Source organism: Chelon labrosus (genome assembly GCF_963514085.1).
Source record: "Chelon labrosus genome assembly, chromosome: 9".
NCBI lineage: Eukaryota > Metazoa > Chordata > Actinopteri > Mugiliformes > Mugilidae > Chelon > Chelon labrosus.
Window position 1 is genome coordinate 27575787 of NC_140359.1, and position 17099 is coordinate 27592885.

Genomic DNA, 17099 nt, shown 5'->3' on the forward strand with positions numbered 1-17099 from the left:
GGGCCTTATGTTTTGAACCCCCTGCTCTAGACTAAAATTAAATCAACTCTTTTTGTTCCTGTGGTGCAATCCCTCCTCCTCCACTGAGGGTCAAACCCAGAGGTCAGCTGCTGCTCCTCATGTCGTTTTCATCTTCTCAGGTACATCATTCGCTCTGACCCGCTGGCTCACATGCCAGAGGACTCACAGGTGGGGCAGCCCCGCGGCGCCAGGAACCAGCAGGACTTTGGCACAGAGACGAGAGACGAGACTCACCTCTGAAACCCCCCACACCGACACCCCGACCCTTAACCCTCCAAGCCTGGCCCGGGGGCTCGTCTCACACAGATGAAGGTTCGTCTCGGGACGAGAGCAGCGACGACATCGTTAAAGACGACCCTGCTGTTTCCCAACCGAGCTGCTACAGGAGGATGCATGAAGAGTGCCTCGCCCCCCGACTCCCCCCTGCACAAGTACCACTCAACCCCCCCCTAAAAAAAACAAACATCTGAAACAGGAGCAGGACCTGAAAACGCCTCCCAACCAAAGGACGGAGAGATCAGAGTTTTGAGGTTTTTCTGTGCTCTTACATGTTTCCATCCAGGACTTGGTTTCTACCCAAACTTAGAGAAGACATGACCCCCCCCCCCCCCCAATCTTAACCACGTTTTTCTAAAGAGTTAATACTTTCAATTTCTATGTTTTCAAGCATTTATCGTGGAATTACCGTACATGTGCACTTTTCTTAACTTATTATTTTTTATCAGACAAGATTTTTCTTTTATTTTTACTCTCGACCTGTTGATATAGTCCTTCTATCGGTTAATAAGTGAAAATTGTTTATTTATTTCATTGTTATAAGTGTCTCCCGTCTGCTCTACTTTACGTGCCATTATTATTAATTTTTTGTAAATATTATATAGGTAAATTATGTCATTCTGCATCAGTGTTGGAGCCTGACCGAGACGTCTACAGCCGACTGAAAAAAAGAAAAAACAAATCAGTCGAGTTTATCCCAAGTTTTATTTATTTTATATTTGAGTAAAAATTTAAACATTTCATTCAGTAAAATATCACTTTTACCAACCAATTTAAACTTTCTGGAGAATTAGATGAGAAGCTTTATGCCACCCCTCATAAAAGACAGAATCAACAGGCGATTAGCTTAGCTTAGCATGAAAGGTTAAGCTAATGGGAGAGGGTGCACAAAACATCTGCACATTTTTGAACGGATGAATCAAGCTCCGTTACTTGGTGAGCTTATGGCGGTACAGGAAGGCTAAGCTAGCAGTTTCCCCCCTGCTTCCAGTGTTTGTGCTAAGCTAAGCTAACTGTCTAATGGCTGTAGCTTTAGATTCATTGCACAGGACCGATATGAGACTGGGTTCAATCTTATCATCTAATACGTGAAAGAAAAATGTATCAGCCACATTTCTTTAGCTCAGTATCGGTCAGGCTCTGTTGTTTTTATTCCCTCAACTTGAATTCATCTGCTGGTAAATATTTATTGTGATCTTCCAGTGTCCTAACTTTTCTGGAGCTGCAGTACGAGTGGTAGCAGAACAGTTTTGCACAGATATTGGCAGACGTGGTCTATTTCTGTCAGATTTCCTTCTCCTCTCCTAAATGTACAGGACCACCAACCACTCCCTGTGTACGTGCCAGTGTTTGACCTCGAGTCGCCGCCGTCGTTGTCCTCGTCCGTCTGCTGCTGCTGCTTGTTCGTTCGGTCGACTCGCTGTAAATAGAGATGAGAAGTGAGAGAGGACTTGAAGTATTTTTTTGCACTAAGCTCTTGGGGTGGGGGGGATGAGTAGAGCATTAACAGCATGACCCTTTAATCTGAATCTGTAGAACACAGTGGACAGTATTCAACCATTCCTATGAAGCACAGACGGCCAAACGTGCAGTAACCTGTCGTGTATTTATTTGTTTGAGTTACAAGTTTAACTTGGGTTGAGCCATTTTTTATGGAGTTGGAATATTTGTTTTCTCTCTTTGAGATTTGCCAATGTTCTTATATTTTCTACGTTCATGTTTTACAGTGTAGGTGTCCCACTGAGATGTACTGTGGCCCCTCAGACGTGTCCGTTTTTACGGGGCTGGAGAGCTGAGGAGTGAAAGTGTGGGTGACCGTGTTGGAGGATGCACTCTGTGTAAAGATCTGCTCACGTGGTCTGGAGTCAGGTTAGGCTCAGAACGGTCACGAGGGTAAAACATGACATTATTTTAATTCACACGTGAACAATAACTTCACAAATACCACATAGCAGGCTGAGTAAATGTTATTTTAGGCACTTTATTTTATTGCAAATTCACAAATCTCATCGTTCAATGCCACAAATCCCATAATTTTTGCATTTAAAAAGAACTGTACACAAATCGTAATTGTATTTCTGGTGCAAAAGAAGAATCCCAGAAAGATCAAGCAGCTTATTTGAACCATATATTCATATCTACATGATACATACGAGAAGTGCAACCAACCAAAGCCCAAATGCGTCACAAAAGTATATTTTAAGATGTGCAAAAATAATTTCACAAATGCACACGTAGCAATTTGAGTAAATACTATTATTTTATGCATGTTTAATTAATATTATTTTTGCAAATTCACAAATCTGATCGTTCAACTTCAAAAAGGTGCATGCACATGAAGTTTGGGACAGTTTTCTGGCTGCTCAGAGCCACAGATCCACAAATGCGTGGTGCATTTATGTGTCACCAGGAATCTGGGAAATCTGGACTTTGGTCAGAGTGAGACATATCAATCCTGTTGGGGAAAAAACATCTTAACTGATGTAACTCAGCACTTCTCATTTAGCACCAACCATGGACTGGATATAAAGATGGACGGCAGAACAGCTCCTCAAAAATTAAGCCAAATCATGGCTGGCTGCAGTATAGGTCATAAAAGCTCCGCCCCCTCCATGTTAGTAGATGGGACTTGGGTGAAGTCGTGCCAAAAATACAATTTAAGATTTCTACAGCCTTTTAAAAAGAGGAAATGAGATTTGTGAATTTGCAATTTAAAAAATTACTAAAATAATATTTATTCACACTGCTGTTTATTTATTTTGCACACGTGTGAATTGAAGTTGTGACCGTTTTGAGACTAACCTCACTCCGTAACGTTTCATCTTCCCCCGTGTCCTCACAAATCCCATCACTCACTTCACATCTCCTACTGTCTGTACTTATAACACCAACAAGGGGCATGCAAATACTACAACAAAAAAACAAAAGAAGAAGAAGCATGTTTTGATATACAAGCTTGCCAAGAACGAAACATTTTGTACATTTATCAGGACATTTAGTCTGATGTCCCGAGGCTATAGACACACCCATAACCAGTCCACTGCTTGCAGGTTGGAGCCATTATTTGATACCATGTATTTCTATGAATGGATCGTGCATGTCGTCTTGGTGTTATCAGACGTATTCCGTTTACCTCCACTCTTTGTTTCTGAGTCATCGTCCAAAAGGGTTTATCCATTTTGTACTATTTCTTATGAGAAGTGTTCTTCTCCACATACAAAAAAAACTATGAACAAATAAATGCTGCATGCAGCCAGATCCAATGACTGAAGAAAGAGGTTTTTATTTCCCACTCAGAGAGCATCATGTGAAGATAATCAAATGCATTTCTGTATCTTCTCCACAGTTTTTGATCGGGGAGCTTTTAGAAAAACACTCGATCTACTTCTTGGCTACAACTGAGATGAGAAGACTGATGCTTGTGACCTCCTGTTAAATGTGAAGCTGCTCTGTTAGCTTAGCTACAGGTGGTGAAGCTAACGTCTTTAGAACTGGTTCATCAGAACGGGTCTGAGACTGAAACACGTCTGAATCTCATTTTTGTAAATGTGCAAACAAGGAAAATATTAATTCATGGAATTCGCTTTACAAGGCAGAAGAGTGTTGATTAGTAAAGTTTCATCTTTAATATGACGTGTTTACCAATCGGCCATAACATTAAGACCACCTGGTCACAATCACTGAATAATGCAAGGATCTGATACATTAACTACGGAAAAATTTTCACGGCTGGATGACTGGGTAAGGGCATCTCCATAACTGCAGCTCTTGTTGGGTTGTTCCTGGTTCCTGGTTCCTGCGGTGGTCAGGAACAACCCAACAAAACTGCAGCTCTCGCAGTAGTCAGTAATATGATGCACGATGAGAGTGAAGTCAGGCCCAACTGGCAAGGTACTGGACCTCAGGCTTCTAAAAGAATATCCCAAGCATTGTTAAAGAGAGGCAGCTGGATTTGTAGCGTTTCTTGGAGAGTTTCTTGGAGATATTTCATCCAAGTAGCTTCTTCAGTTCTAAGGGACTGGTGGAGGAGTTGGGGTTTAAATAGGAACATCTTTAGGCGACTTCTTGGGAAAATCAAACTACAATACAGTCTCAAAATCCAGATGTTTCACCCCCATCTCAACTTGAGACACCTACAGATGCATCCCATTTAAACCTCAACTCCTCCACCAGCCCTTTAGAACCGAAGACTTGGATGAAACGTCTCCAAGAAACTCTACAAGTCCAGTTGTCGCCTTTCTTTAACATTCTTTGGATAAACCATGACCTGGATGACTGAGAACGAACCTTCATGGACATTTGCACCAAGATGATCAATGTAATTCACTTGAAAGTTTGGTGGTTTTAATGTTGTGGCTGATTAGTGCACGTATTCATCCATGCATTAAAAATAAAGAGGCTACAACCCTGGCAGTGAGGGTGGAGCCATGTTTAAATAATGCAGACGTTCCAAGTAATGATACGGTGTTGAAGCACAGGCACGGTGCATTATGGGTAATGAGGACCGACATTTTTAGAGGTCAGTAACGAGTAACGAAAAGTGAAAAGTAACTAAAAAGTCACGTGCCATGAAAAAGTAATGAGTAACGAGAAAAGTCACACGTTACGAAAAGTAGCAATGAAAAAAGTAACAAATAACGAAAATGTGACAAGTAAAAAAAAGTGAAAGTAACTAGTAACGGAAAAGTAACTAAAAATTCATGAGCAACTAAAAAAGTCGCGAGCAACGAAAAAAGTCACGAGCAACGAAACAGTAACGAGTAACGGAAAAAGTCACAAGTAACGAAAAGTGAAAAGTAACGAGTAACGAAAAGCAATGAGTAACGAATAGTAACGAGTAACGATCTCTGTGTTGTAGCCGAGAGATGAGAAGAGTTATCACACTAATGTTTCAATGTCAGGAGGCTCACCAAATAAATCTTCTTGGTAAATTAATCCTGAACTGCACCAGCAGCTGAGATGAATCAAATAAATTGAAGAGCAACAGATGAAAACCAGCCAGCTGTACATGAGTGAGTGAAGCAGTGCGGTACCTCAGCTCTAACGCCGCTGCTTGTTGACCTGGATCTGCTTCCACCTCTCTCTGGTCCAGCGGCCGTTGTTCTGGACGACTTCGTGCAGCAGGTTCATGAAGGCGTACTCGTTGCCGGAGAGGAGGGTTTCATCGTCTGGGGAGGTTCTGCTGGTTCTGTTCTCCGGCCTCGGTCTGCTGGTCTCCGCTGGCCTCGCCTCCTTTCTCATGGAGCTGCTCTTGACGTTGCTGTGTGCAGCAGCAGCAGCAGCAGCAGCAGCAGCAGCATCTTCTCTTCTGAGCTTCTTGTCTTGATTCTTACTGACTTTTCCCCGTTTCGCATCTTTGCCGTCGTCCGTTGTTTTTCTCACAGTAGCCGGATCCTGGATCATCAGCTCCTCCACCTTCAGCTCCTCCACCTTCAGTCCTATCCTGGAGTCAGTGAGGATGTTAGCTTCACTCTGGTCATTAGTTTCTAAGGACTGATCAGAAGCTGAGGGATTCTCCATCTTGTTCACTTCAAATGAGAACTTCTTGGTTATATTTTGCTTCCAATCAGCGAAGCCATCTCCTTCCTCCTCCTCCTCCTTCATTTTACACCTCTCCTGCCACTGAGCTGCAGTTGGAGGCCATGTGGAGATCCTCCCGATAACCTTCCCCATCTGCAGCCTCTGGGCGTGAGGGGGCTCTTGTCGGGGGCTGGCTCTGTTCTGGTTTGTGCCGATGCTCAGGTACGGTAAGACGTCAGCAGAAACACCTTGAGGGTTTTCATCCAGACTTGATCCGACAACGTTCTCCTCCGTCACGTCGGTGGTGTTGGTGAGACCTCCTGTCTGAACACCTGCTGCTTCAGCTGTGGCCTCTGTCTCAGTTTGTAGAGATGCACAAAAAGGAGACGTGAGGATTATTGCATTTGCAGACTTTGCTCTGACTCCTGTAATCCTCCCAGCCTTCTCCAGGTCTCTATTCTCAGATGGTCCACTGTCTTCTTCCACCTTCTTCTCCTCTTCTGTCGGACGTCCGGGCATCACGGTTTTGTTGTTGCGCTCCCTCCTGCGCAACAACACCAGGAAACACACCACGAAGAGCAGCGCACCCAGGACGGCTGCAGACCACACAAACATATACATATATATTTAATTATCTGAACATTTTTAAGAGCAGTCAAACTGTAGAGAAATGTGCAAAGCCAACACTAAACGCACCGATCACAGCGACCAGTGTGCACACGGTGTTTGAGTCTGGACGTGGCCTCGATGACGTGGCAGCGCCTGGAAGGAGCAGACATGGAGATTATTTCACAGTTCAGACGTCAAGCAGGAGAGGAGAGGAATTAAACGTACCAGAGGACGGAGGAGGTTTAGTGGATGTCATGGGAGGGTTTGAGGTTTTGGAGGGGACAGAGGAGGAATGTACACCTGATGGAGGTGAGGTTGCATACGACCCTGAAGACAACAACGGACAAACTAAAGAACCAGAGAGGTCGCGGTCTACAGAAATTATTAAATACAGTGACTTAATTAGGCGTGTCAAACACGCAGCCTGCTGCCCAAAACCGGGCCACCAGAGGGTCTGATCTGGTTTAATGTGCAAAGGAAGAGGAGGAGGAGACTGGGGGAAGTCAAAGGAAAGAGGAAGAGAGAGGGAGGAGGAAGGAAAAGGTGAAGGAACTGCTCCTCTAAAGTGAAACCAAAGCAAGTAGAGCTCCCCCTGGTGGCTGGCTGCAGTATAGGTTATAAGCTCCACCCCCTCCATGTTAGTGCATGGGAACTGGGCCAAACTAAAACACTAAAATACATGTCAAATAATTTTTTTTCAAGGATGGTTTCTGTCATTTTAGGTGATGAATGTTCAAGTGTCAGTTTTTCTGATGAGTTTCATTTTAAGTAGTTATTTGACGTTATAGAGGTGGCATCATGGCGGCTACCAGTTGCCATGCCAACCGCTCCGAACTGACGAGATCAATATCCCAGAAGTTGAATGAACTTGATGCTATACTCTGATTAACAAGTGTTCCTTGTAATTTATTTGAGCTGTGAATTTAAATTTGGTCATTTTATGCAATGTTCTGCATATTTACCTGTGCAGTAACTGAGTGCTACTTTGTGCATGTTAGTTAAATCAGAGTCATAATATATATATATATAAGGTAGGAAGAAATGGAGGGCAGAGATTAACACCCATATATTTAAATTTTACTGGAAAATCAATTTAAACTGAGACGAAAAGAATGTAAAGTACCAGAGACAGGTGCAGTGACTGTAGGGAGGAGATCAGTGGGTTTGGTGGGGACGGAGGTTTCTGTCTGTGACGCTGGATGCGATAGAGGGGACGTCCCAACGTTTGCTGAGGGGAACAACAGAGACCCTGAGCACCAGTTTGAGATTTTAATCAAACAAACAAACAGGAGGACGTACCGGTGGATGCAGAGACTGTTGCTGGAGACGGTTTGGTGTGGGAAGACGTTTGTGACGACGAAAGAGCTGCAAAGAGAGAACGAATGAAGGAATCTGAATCAAGTACAAATTTGGAGCGGAGGAGCCACATGTACCAGTGTGAGGTGAAGTCGTTGTGGTTGGATCAGGTGGTCTGGGCTGGATGGAGGTTTCTGATGTCGGCCATGGTGGAGGAGACGGTAGAAACTCTACAAGACCAGTTGACTTTATTTAGCATTTTTTGGATATACCATGACCTGGATGACTGAGAACCTCCATGAACATACACTGATCAGCCACAACATTATGACCACAGACAGGAGTAAGATGTAAATAACACTAACACCACAGGACACCCTCAGAAGGCCCATGTCCATTCTCTGATGAGTCACAACTCTTTTGGAGACCTACACAATATTAGGAAGGTGGTTTTAATGTTGTGGCTGATCGGTGCATGTCAGGAAATGACAGTATCCTGTAGAACAGAATTCCAGGTAATAAACAGAAGGTGATACGTACCAGTTGCGCGGGCGGACGCAGGTCCTGATGGCGTCACTGTACACACCGACACGTTCCACACAGGTTCACCCCTCAGAGACGGAGGAGTCTCACAGGTCACGTCCATTTCTCTGTCCAGCAAAGACCTACTGTGTAGATCTGAGGACAGAACCAGGGTGAGATTTCTAAACAAACCGTAAACACACAGCTTGTCCTCAGTCGTACATTTTTCAAACCTTTTAAGAAGTCGACAGAGTCTCCAGCGCTGCAGGAGCAGTCCCAGGGGTTCCCGTCTAATCTGATCCTGGTGGAGCTGAGAGACGTGAAGACCTGAGGTGAGACCTGAGTCAACCTGTTCTCAGACAAGTCCAGCTCAGCCAGGCCGGTCTGGGACCTGAAACTGTTTGGATCCACGTCTCTGATCTTGTTCTTGTTCAGCCTGAGCGTCCTGAGGCCAACGAGTCCGTTCAGCATGGACTCCTTCACCACTTCTATCACGTTACCAGAGAGGCTGAGCTCACGGAGGACGGCGGGTTCTCCAAACCAGTCTGGGTTCATCTCTGACAGCATGTTCCTGTTTAAGTGGAGCGTACTGAGATTGAGGAACGAGCTGAAGGCTGCTTCTGTGATTCCTGTGATTCCAGCGTTGTTGATGGTGAGTTTCTCAATGGAGGCCAGGTTGTCACTGTGCAGCACGGTGGAGTTGATCTCTCCCACGTTGCTCAGGATCATCACCATAGTCAAACCGCCTGGGTCAAAATCTTAGAGCAGATAAATGTCATGTCAGTGTTGAATAAATCAACAACCCTCGTTAAATATAAAACAAATAAATATGAGTTAAAATAGGCAATAAAACACAAGTAAAGCTGTCAATTAGAAAACTGTGTCGGCCTCCACCTTCCCTGTCTTCTCTTATCATCGTCTTCCTCTACTTTCTTCTCCTTCCTCGTTCTTGTCCTTTGTCCTTCTTCCTCCTCCACTACTCTCACTCCTTCTCCATTTCCTTCTCCTCTTCTTCCCCATCTTCTTTCTCATTTTCACCTTCTGCCTTCTCCTCTTCCTTTTCAAATTCAGTTTTTTCCCTCTGCCACATGTTTGACACCCTACTCAGAGGAGAAGCTGTAATAGATAATGGATGGATGGACTGTTGGAGATAGAAGGTGAAATCATGTCCCTCTGCTTCCACCTAGTGGTTGAGAATCTCATGTGAGGAATGTGAAACTAAATGTTCTCCCTGTGTGTCTTTCCCTATGAATGGTGCTCTAATGACACATTATCAGTCAGAGTCTCCAGTCTCAAGGTGTGAATGGAGTTGAAACTTCTTGGGGACAGAAGTTAAAACTGTATTGTAAATTGGTGGCAGATCAAATCTCAGTCCACCTCCTCTGTTTAGAGAAGCTTTTTCCAATCTGACATAGATGACTTCCTTTACTCCTCTTTCAAACCATCGGTCTCCTCTGGTTAAGGTCCGGACGTTGTTATCTTCATTCACAAGAAACAAGTCAAGCAAGTTTCTGATGGGTCACCCACAGAGTTTCCTATTTAAACCTCAAACTTCCCACAAATCCCTTAGAACTGAAGACGCTACTGTGGTGAAACGTCTTCTCCAAAAAAAAAAAAAACGTCTCCAAGTCCAGTTGCCTTTTTTTTTTTTTAAAGGCTTTAGATATATCATGACCTGGATGACTGAGAACCTTCACAGACATATCAATATATTCTCAGTCATCACTCTCATGGTGGATCTATCTGTCTAAGACAAACGGACTTGACTGACATTTCACCACTCGCATTAATGTTTTAGTTTTATCTTAGTTTTCGATGTTATAATCAACCTCACAAAACCACCAAAGAGACGTATGTGACTGGCTCCAGATTCATCCTGCAGTGGGACAACGAGCCCAGGACAAGAGGTACAACTACAGGTGGTTAGTCCTGATTGGAACAACCTACATGTGAACATGGTTTTTCTTTGTATGCACTTTGTATTAAGTTAACTGTTAAATTCAGTTCTACTTTAAGGCACTAAATTGAATTAAATTAAAAGTATAGTAATGAAAAGAGGTCCTCACGTGATGGGATGTCTGTGCAGATCATAACTGTGTTCTCTAAGACACAAGGACGACTCAAACGCACAAACACCAGCAACAGAGCGAGAGCAGCTTCTCCTGTGAGGGAAGGAAGAAGAAACATTCATTAACGTTGCATCGTTCTCTAACTACATATGTCGACAGTGTCAAATTAATAAGAATAGTGTTTAATTGTTTTCCTGGGTAAATATGTAAACATATCAACATCTGCATTACAACATCATGATCTGAATGTCTTACCCCTCATGGTGACCGGTCTGATCGATGCAGGATGCACGTCTACAACTTGAGACTGTGGAGTGAGGCTTTAGTTTACCAGATACAACGATGCTGTGGTCACCTTTAAAAACCACCAGGTGTGGAAAAAGAAACAGCGTTGCCGTGGCAGATCTGGAGCTCGCCATGGTTACGAGGGCCGGTTCCAGACGCTGTTCCGGTCGGTTGACAGAGCGCGAGGCAGTTTGCTCCAGGGGAGGCCACGGAGATCTTTTAAATTAGGAATGTGAGCATTTCTTCTCTGGACGGAGAAGATTCCACCGTTTGTTTTAAAAGATTCAGGAGAAAATAGAAATCAAAGCGTGATGTTTTGTCTCACGAATGAACAAATGAAGCCATGAGAAAATAGAAATGAAAATTGTGACTTTCATTCACTTTGAAAATGTATTCTGTTTCAGTGTTTCCATTTTAAAATAAATAAATGGCATGGGACCAAAACAAGGTAAAAATCAACATGGATGTAAAGTAGTGTAACAAAAAGAAAAATAATAAACGGTGAACAAATGCTGATACAGAGACAGAGAGTTAGAGATAGAGACATACAGTAACGGAGAGAGCGACAGAGATATGGACAGATAGAGATGGAGAGATAGAGACAGATAATGTGTCACTTACTATAACATAACGCCCATGGGGATCAGATATGATCTGATCAGACGAGAACTGGATGCTTTTGTTAATAAGAATAGCAGCACCCCTGGATTTACTATTGAAAGCTGAATGGAATATTTGCCCAACCCATGGTTTGTGCATTCTGAAATTATATCATTTATACGCAAATGGGTCTCCTGAAGGAAAGCGATGTCAGTCTTAAGTCCCTTGAGGGACACTTTGGATCACTTTATCGGGCCCCCAAGTCCGCTAATGCTCCAACTCACAAGCCAAATACTAGACCCACTCAGTCCTCTCTGAGAGATACTTGGGTTAACCATTAATCACTGGCAAAAGATGAGATACATAGATATTGATAAGAATGGTAGGAAATAAATGAGCATCCTGGTTAGGAACCAGATGAGCATTACGGTAGGATCCACATGAAGTTAACTTTGAGAAAGAAACACAAAAAACCTCCCAGTAGATAAAGAAAAAACACACATTCCTCCAGAAACACATTGGCCACTGTTTAGACCGTAAACCATCCAGCAAGTTGCTTCCTAAGCTCGTCATAACAGAACAAGACGAGCTGCAGGACTGGAGCACACACAACTGGTTTACCATGCAGTAGGTTCTGCCTCCTGATGAACCAAAACATACACCATATAAACATTTATAACAGTTATTTATGAAAACAATCTGGAGTGACACTGGAAGGCGGGAAAAGGGAAGGACCAGTATTTGTACCAGGCTGAACATGTAATCACCCAGCTAAAATGTGCCAGCAAAGATAGGAGAAAATCCCTCTTTAAAATAACTAAGTGAATTAAAAAAAAGGGAAAGAAAAATACATTTAAAAAAAAAAAAGTAGTTTCGGGCCATAAAGTGGTGACTTCAAGCTGTATATAAAGTAAAGAGAATACCCACATGTTAGGAAATTAAGAGTTTCTCTATTATTTAAGATAATAGTCCCAAAAGAATCATAAATTCACCTAGGTCGGCGATCGTTCCACTCGCTCCCTCCCTCATGAGTGTTTTAGTAAGTGAATTTGCAGGTGATAACTCACAACATGACATAACATATGAAATGGCAATAAAATAAAAATGGGCCCTTTAAAATAATAAGTCTGGTCAGTCAAAAAGTCGATAAAGTTGGTACTGTGATCACTGTCACAATAAAATGTCTCTCCAATCCAATGTCTGGAGATTCCTTAGTATTTACGTGTCCAATGTTCTCATGAATGTTCCTGGGATGAGTGAATGCGTGTGAATGGGTGTGACCGTCCTGGCCGCTGGCACCACCCTACCACCAGGGGGAGTATTCGATGAATCGGGTCTCAGTTCCAAGCAGAATCACGCTGGGAGGCTCGCCATCAATTGGAATGGATCTCCTGAAGAAGTTCTCACTCTATCCATAAGACCTGACCTGTTTAGTTTACAAACAGGAATTTAATATCTTATCTTATCTGTTTGTTGTACAACTATCACTCCAAAGCATAATGTAACACTAAGCATAACATATAGTGCAATACTTAATGATTACATATTAAGGCCTTTCATTACACTTCAGTTCAATAACTTTAAATCTCAATCATTTCAGTAGTATTATACAGTCAGCATACCTTACTGTATTTTACCATACAGGTTATAAGCTGTAAACCTGCTATATATGTGGCTCTGCTGACATTTGCAATGCCCACTCTCAAGTGAAAATACAAATACATTTAAATAACTCACATCTCTCACAGTAAACTGTTTAAACATTCACGTCTTCAAAAGAATAACACAATAAAATGAACATGTTATGGTATTTCAATACCCTCTTCTCATATTATACTGTTAAGTTGACTAATTAGCAGCATTAAGTTTGCTGATGACACTGCTGTTGTAGGACTAATCTCCCACGACGACGAGACAGCCTACAGGAGGGAGGTGTCCCACCTGGAGGACTGGTGCAGGGAGGACCACCTCCTGCTGAACGTCAGCAAAACAAAGGAACTGATTGTGGACTTCAGCAGGAAACAGCAGAGGGACTTCCATCCACTCACTATCTGTGGCTCTGAGGTGGAAAGAGTGGACACCTTCAGATACCTGGGAGTGACCATCTCACAGGACCTGTCATGGACTCACCATCTGAACATCATCGTGAAGAAGGCCAGACAGCGTCTCTACCTCCTCAGACGCCTCAGAGACTTTAAGCTCCCTCTCAAGGTGCTCCAGAACTTTTACACCTGCACCATCGAAAGCATCTTGTGTGGGAGCATCACCACCTGGATGGGAAATTGTACCAGGCAGGACTTCCTGGCCCTCAAGAGGGTGGTCCGTTCAGCGGAGCAGACCATCAGAACCCCCCTCCCCAACCTGCAGGACATTTACACCAAACGTTGCAGGTTAAGGGCCAAGAAGATCCTGAAACAGCCCAGTCACCCTGGACACTCTCTCTTCTCTCTACTGCCATCAGGCCTGAGGACAAAGACTAAGAGGCTGAAGAAGAGTTTCTATCCACATGTCATCCGCCTGCTCAACTCTGAGCCTTAACTGGACTTAAATACCACTGCACTTTATTCATGTAGCTGCTAAATACTAAATACTGTAAATTTATGTACATATACAACTACCCCCCAAGTTTACCAGTCTATATTTTTATTTTTTTATATTCTATTTCTCTATCGGTGTACATTACACTTATATCGCTTATCTTGTGTGCAAACTACTGTTTACTGTAGTAGTACTTATATATATTTTTTTACTACTGGCTGCAGGTACAACAGTACATTTCACTGTGCATTGTACTATGTATAACTGTGCATGTGACAAATAAAACCTATCTATCTATCTATCTATCTATCTAACATTACCATTTTGCTTGACATTAGCAGCTAAGCCGCTAGCATCGACCAACTCAATAGCAGACAGGCTGATTAAATTAAAGCATACACGGTTAGCAACGTTAGCACAACACTGCTGTCTTACCGAGATCGACGGAGGAAAAACCCAGGACTTTCCCACTCCGGACCGTCTCCAGGTAATTCACCGGTGTTTATATTGATTCACTAGCGTACATAAACTATGCGTTTTAGCAACTATAACCTTAACTCTTTCCTTTTTTTCTCATGCTAAGTTCGCTATGAGTTCGTCTCCTTTCTTTCGTTCTTTTCCACACACATCTAATCGTACAGGTGCGTCTTGATCTATCAATCACGCTCAGCCGGAGGCGGGGCTTAACCAACTCTACATTTTGACTGGCCTGTCATCTCTCGCTCTCTTAGCATAGAAATAGTGCATCGAGATTGGCATATTATTACTTTTTACCTGTTTTTTATTCACTGGGTTACACAAGCAGAGGTGTAATTAATATTGACATATGGATTCCATCCAGGTGTGTGCATATGAAGTTCTTATTTCAACTAGTTTTTTCCACAACAAATCAGTTCTGTTCAAGTCATCTGACTCCTGGACGCAGGAAGAAAAGGTGGACAAAATTAGATAGATAGATACTTTATTTATCCTGTCCATTAGCATCATTACATAGAAACGGGAGGAATTACCGTCGGTAAAAATGGTCAAGAAAATAAAATAAAACTGAGGTAGAGTGTAATTAATAGTGATTGAGAAACCGAAGCTTTCTGAACCACTGAATCAATCTGAAGCAATTGTGTTGAAATGGTTCAGGTGTTTCGAAGCATTTGATAGAATGAAATGTGGCGACATCTGCTGGATAATATTATACATAGCATTCACATGAAACAAGGGGTTGTGAAACAGAAAGTTGTGTTTGCTTAACAATAAAGGATCTACAGTATGTGCATCTTGAAATGCTTAATTTTTTTTTCTTTTATAGAAAATAATAATATACTTGAATTTGCCATCATATAATACTGTATGTTTTAGATGCTTTTATAGGATTGATAGAAATACAAAAATATATTTACAAAATAAGTGAAATGATCAGTAAGGATGAAGAACATGACACTTCAAGGTACCCCACATTTGCATCAGACTTTTCATGGTGAAAAGTTATTCTGCCATGAAGATGTGTTGTCCTTTGGAATAAGAAAGTGACACACCAACAAAGATTGCTTATGGCAACAGAAGAATTGTATAATATAGACTGCATGTCCATAACGCATACTGGCTAAATCAAGAATCTGTGAAGCTTTGTATTTTTAACTTCAGCCCAACTAATTCAAAGATTGTCAGCACTGATTGGTATCGTGTGTACTGACTGAGGTGGAAAGGAGTCCTGACTTTGAGAATTCAACACTGTCCGAACATCCAAGTCCAAAATATTTTAACCCAGTTCACTCTTTGAATCTTGGATTTCTGGCCATTTCTGGCCATTACCAATCATTTAGAACTGAAGAATCTGCCTGTCCAGTTGCCTTTGTTTTTTTAGAGGATCTTCACAGACATACCGTTCATTGTTCTCTTTAACAATCTGTTCAAATCGTGTTAACAGCTCTCCAATCTGAAGGTCTTTCAGCCACAAGACTCTGTCTCTACACATTCTGATCATGTCTCTTATGGGTGGATGTTGTCGATACTTTTCCATGAAGCCTGGCTGCTCCTCTCTGGGTGTTGATATCAGAACCAGTGAATGATCAAATGACCGATCACTGAAGAGTTCCAGGACTCTGCAGAGTCTCTGTCTGTGTTCCTCAGTGAAGTCTTCAGGCTGTAGAACCAGCAGGAACACATGAGGTCCAGGAGCAGAGAGTCTCACACAGGTTCCTACATGTTCTCTAAGTTTATCTTCAGAGATGTTGGGGAGCAGCAGATCTGGGATGTTGATGAGAACTATTTCTTTGTCTTTAATCAGTCCACTGACTCTCACACAATGGTCTGGTTCTTCCTCAGTGTTGAACTTGTTCTCTCCCAGGATTAAGTTCCCCACTGAACTCCTCTCAGAGCAGCTGTTCCCCAGAAGAACAACCCTCAGCTCAGACACTGAAAAGAAAAACACTCAATTAGAAAACACAGTAACACAGAGAATCCACAGTGAAACACTAGAACTGGATTAACAATGTGAGTGAGGAGGTCGTCATTCTTTAAGAGGACATTTTGATCTGAAACTCATCATTTCATCCTGAACCTGCAAAGATGTTGAAATAAATAAATAAAGAGTAAATGTGAATCTAGAGCCTAGAAAAGCTGTAATCCTACATGTTAATGTGACCAAGAGGATTTCTGACTCAGTTTACTTTAACTTACTGTCAGGTGGAAGGCGTTGAAGGCTGCTGCTGCGCTTCATAGAAAACCTATGGCGACCTGCAGGGAGAGAGAACATGTCGATGCATTGACTGATGTATTCATGTGTGAGTTGATGCTTCAGCTTGTTTCTGGTAGTCTCTCTAACTCAGCTGCTCTGTCTGAGACCTTCTTGATTTCATCCACTTCCAAATGTCCCCATCTGTCATGACTGCAGTCAGAGACTAATTTGCTGTGTCACCAACAGCGTCGTCCTCTCCTATACCACCAGCCACTTGTGACTATTACAGAGGCTTCTCTCACCCTAGCATCAGACCAGGTAATCAATGACTCACCTCACCTGCACTTTGGAAGCCCAGCTCAATGACAATCAACCACAAACTCAGATCAAAGCTATGAGTCTACAAGTGCAATCTCATTTAGACCGACTTCTGACCTTAGTGGTTGAAGATCCCATCATACATTTTGTAAAACTTCCTTTTGCTATCACATAGTGTCAGTCATATGGGAAAACGTTAAGTCGATTGTGTGGAAAAATGGGATGTACTGACATGTTCATCAACTGAAGCTCGAACAATAGAATTGTTATTATTATGAAGCCAAGCAAAATTTTGCTTACAAAATTTGACATCTGGTTTTACATATTGCTTCCTGTAGGGAGATAGAGCAGCATCCAAATGTATCCAAATGTTT

General features: G+C 42.5%; 2 protein-coding genes across 2 annotated transcripts in view; one reads left to right on the forward strand and one right to left on the reverse strand.

Annotated features, from left to right (window-relative positions):
- Nucleotides 1–314, forward strand: part of kcnt1b (potassium sodium-activated channel subfamily T member 1b) — a 74764-nt gene extending 74450 nt beyond the window's left edge. Inside the window, exon 30 of the mRNA XM_084551403.1 lies at nucleotides 141–314. Within this exon, the coding sequence (XP_084407529.1) occupies nucleotides 141–261 (121 nt within the window). The 3' untranslated portion in view covers nucleotides 262–314. The remainder of the gene's footprint in view (nucleotides 1–140) is intronic.
- A 14321-nt stretch (nucleotides 315–14635) lies between these two features.
- On the reverse strand, nucleotides 14636–16847 carry LOC311493254 (GTPase IMAP family member 2-like; the record flags this gene model as incomplete). The annotated part of the gene is made up of 3 exons (XM_084551813.1): nucleotides 16410–16847; nucleotides 15614–16145; nucleotides 14636–14651 (listed from the first exon to the last, which is right to left on the reverse strand). Exons 1-3 carry the CDS (start codon nucleotides 16483–16485, stop codon nucleotides 14636–14638), a joined length of 624 nt encoding a protein of 207 aa, XP_084407939.1. The 5' UTR covers nucleotides 16486–16847.
- Nucleotides 16848–17099: the final 252 nt, after the last annotated feature.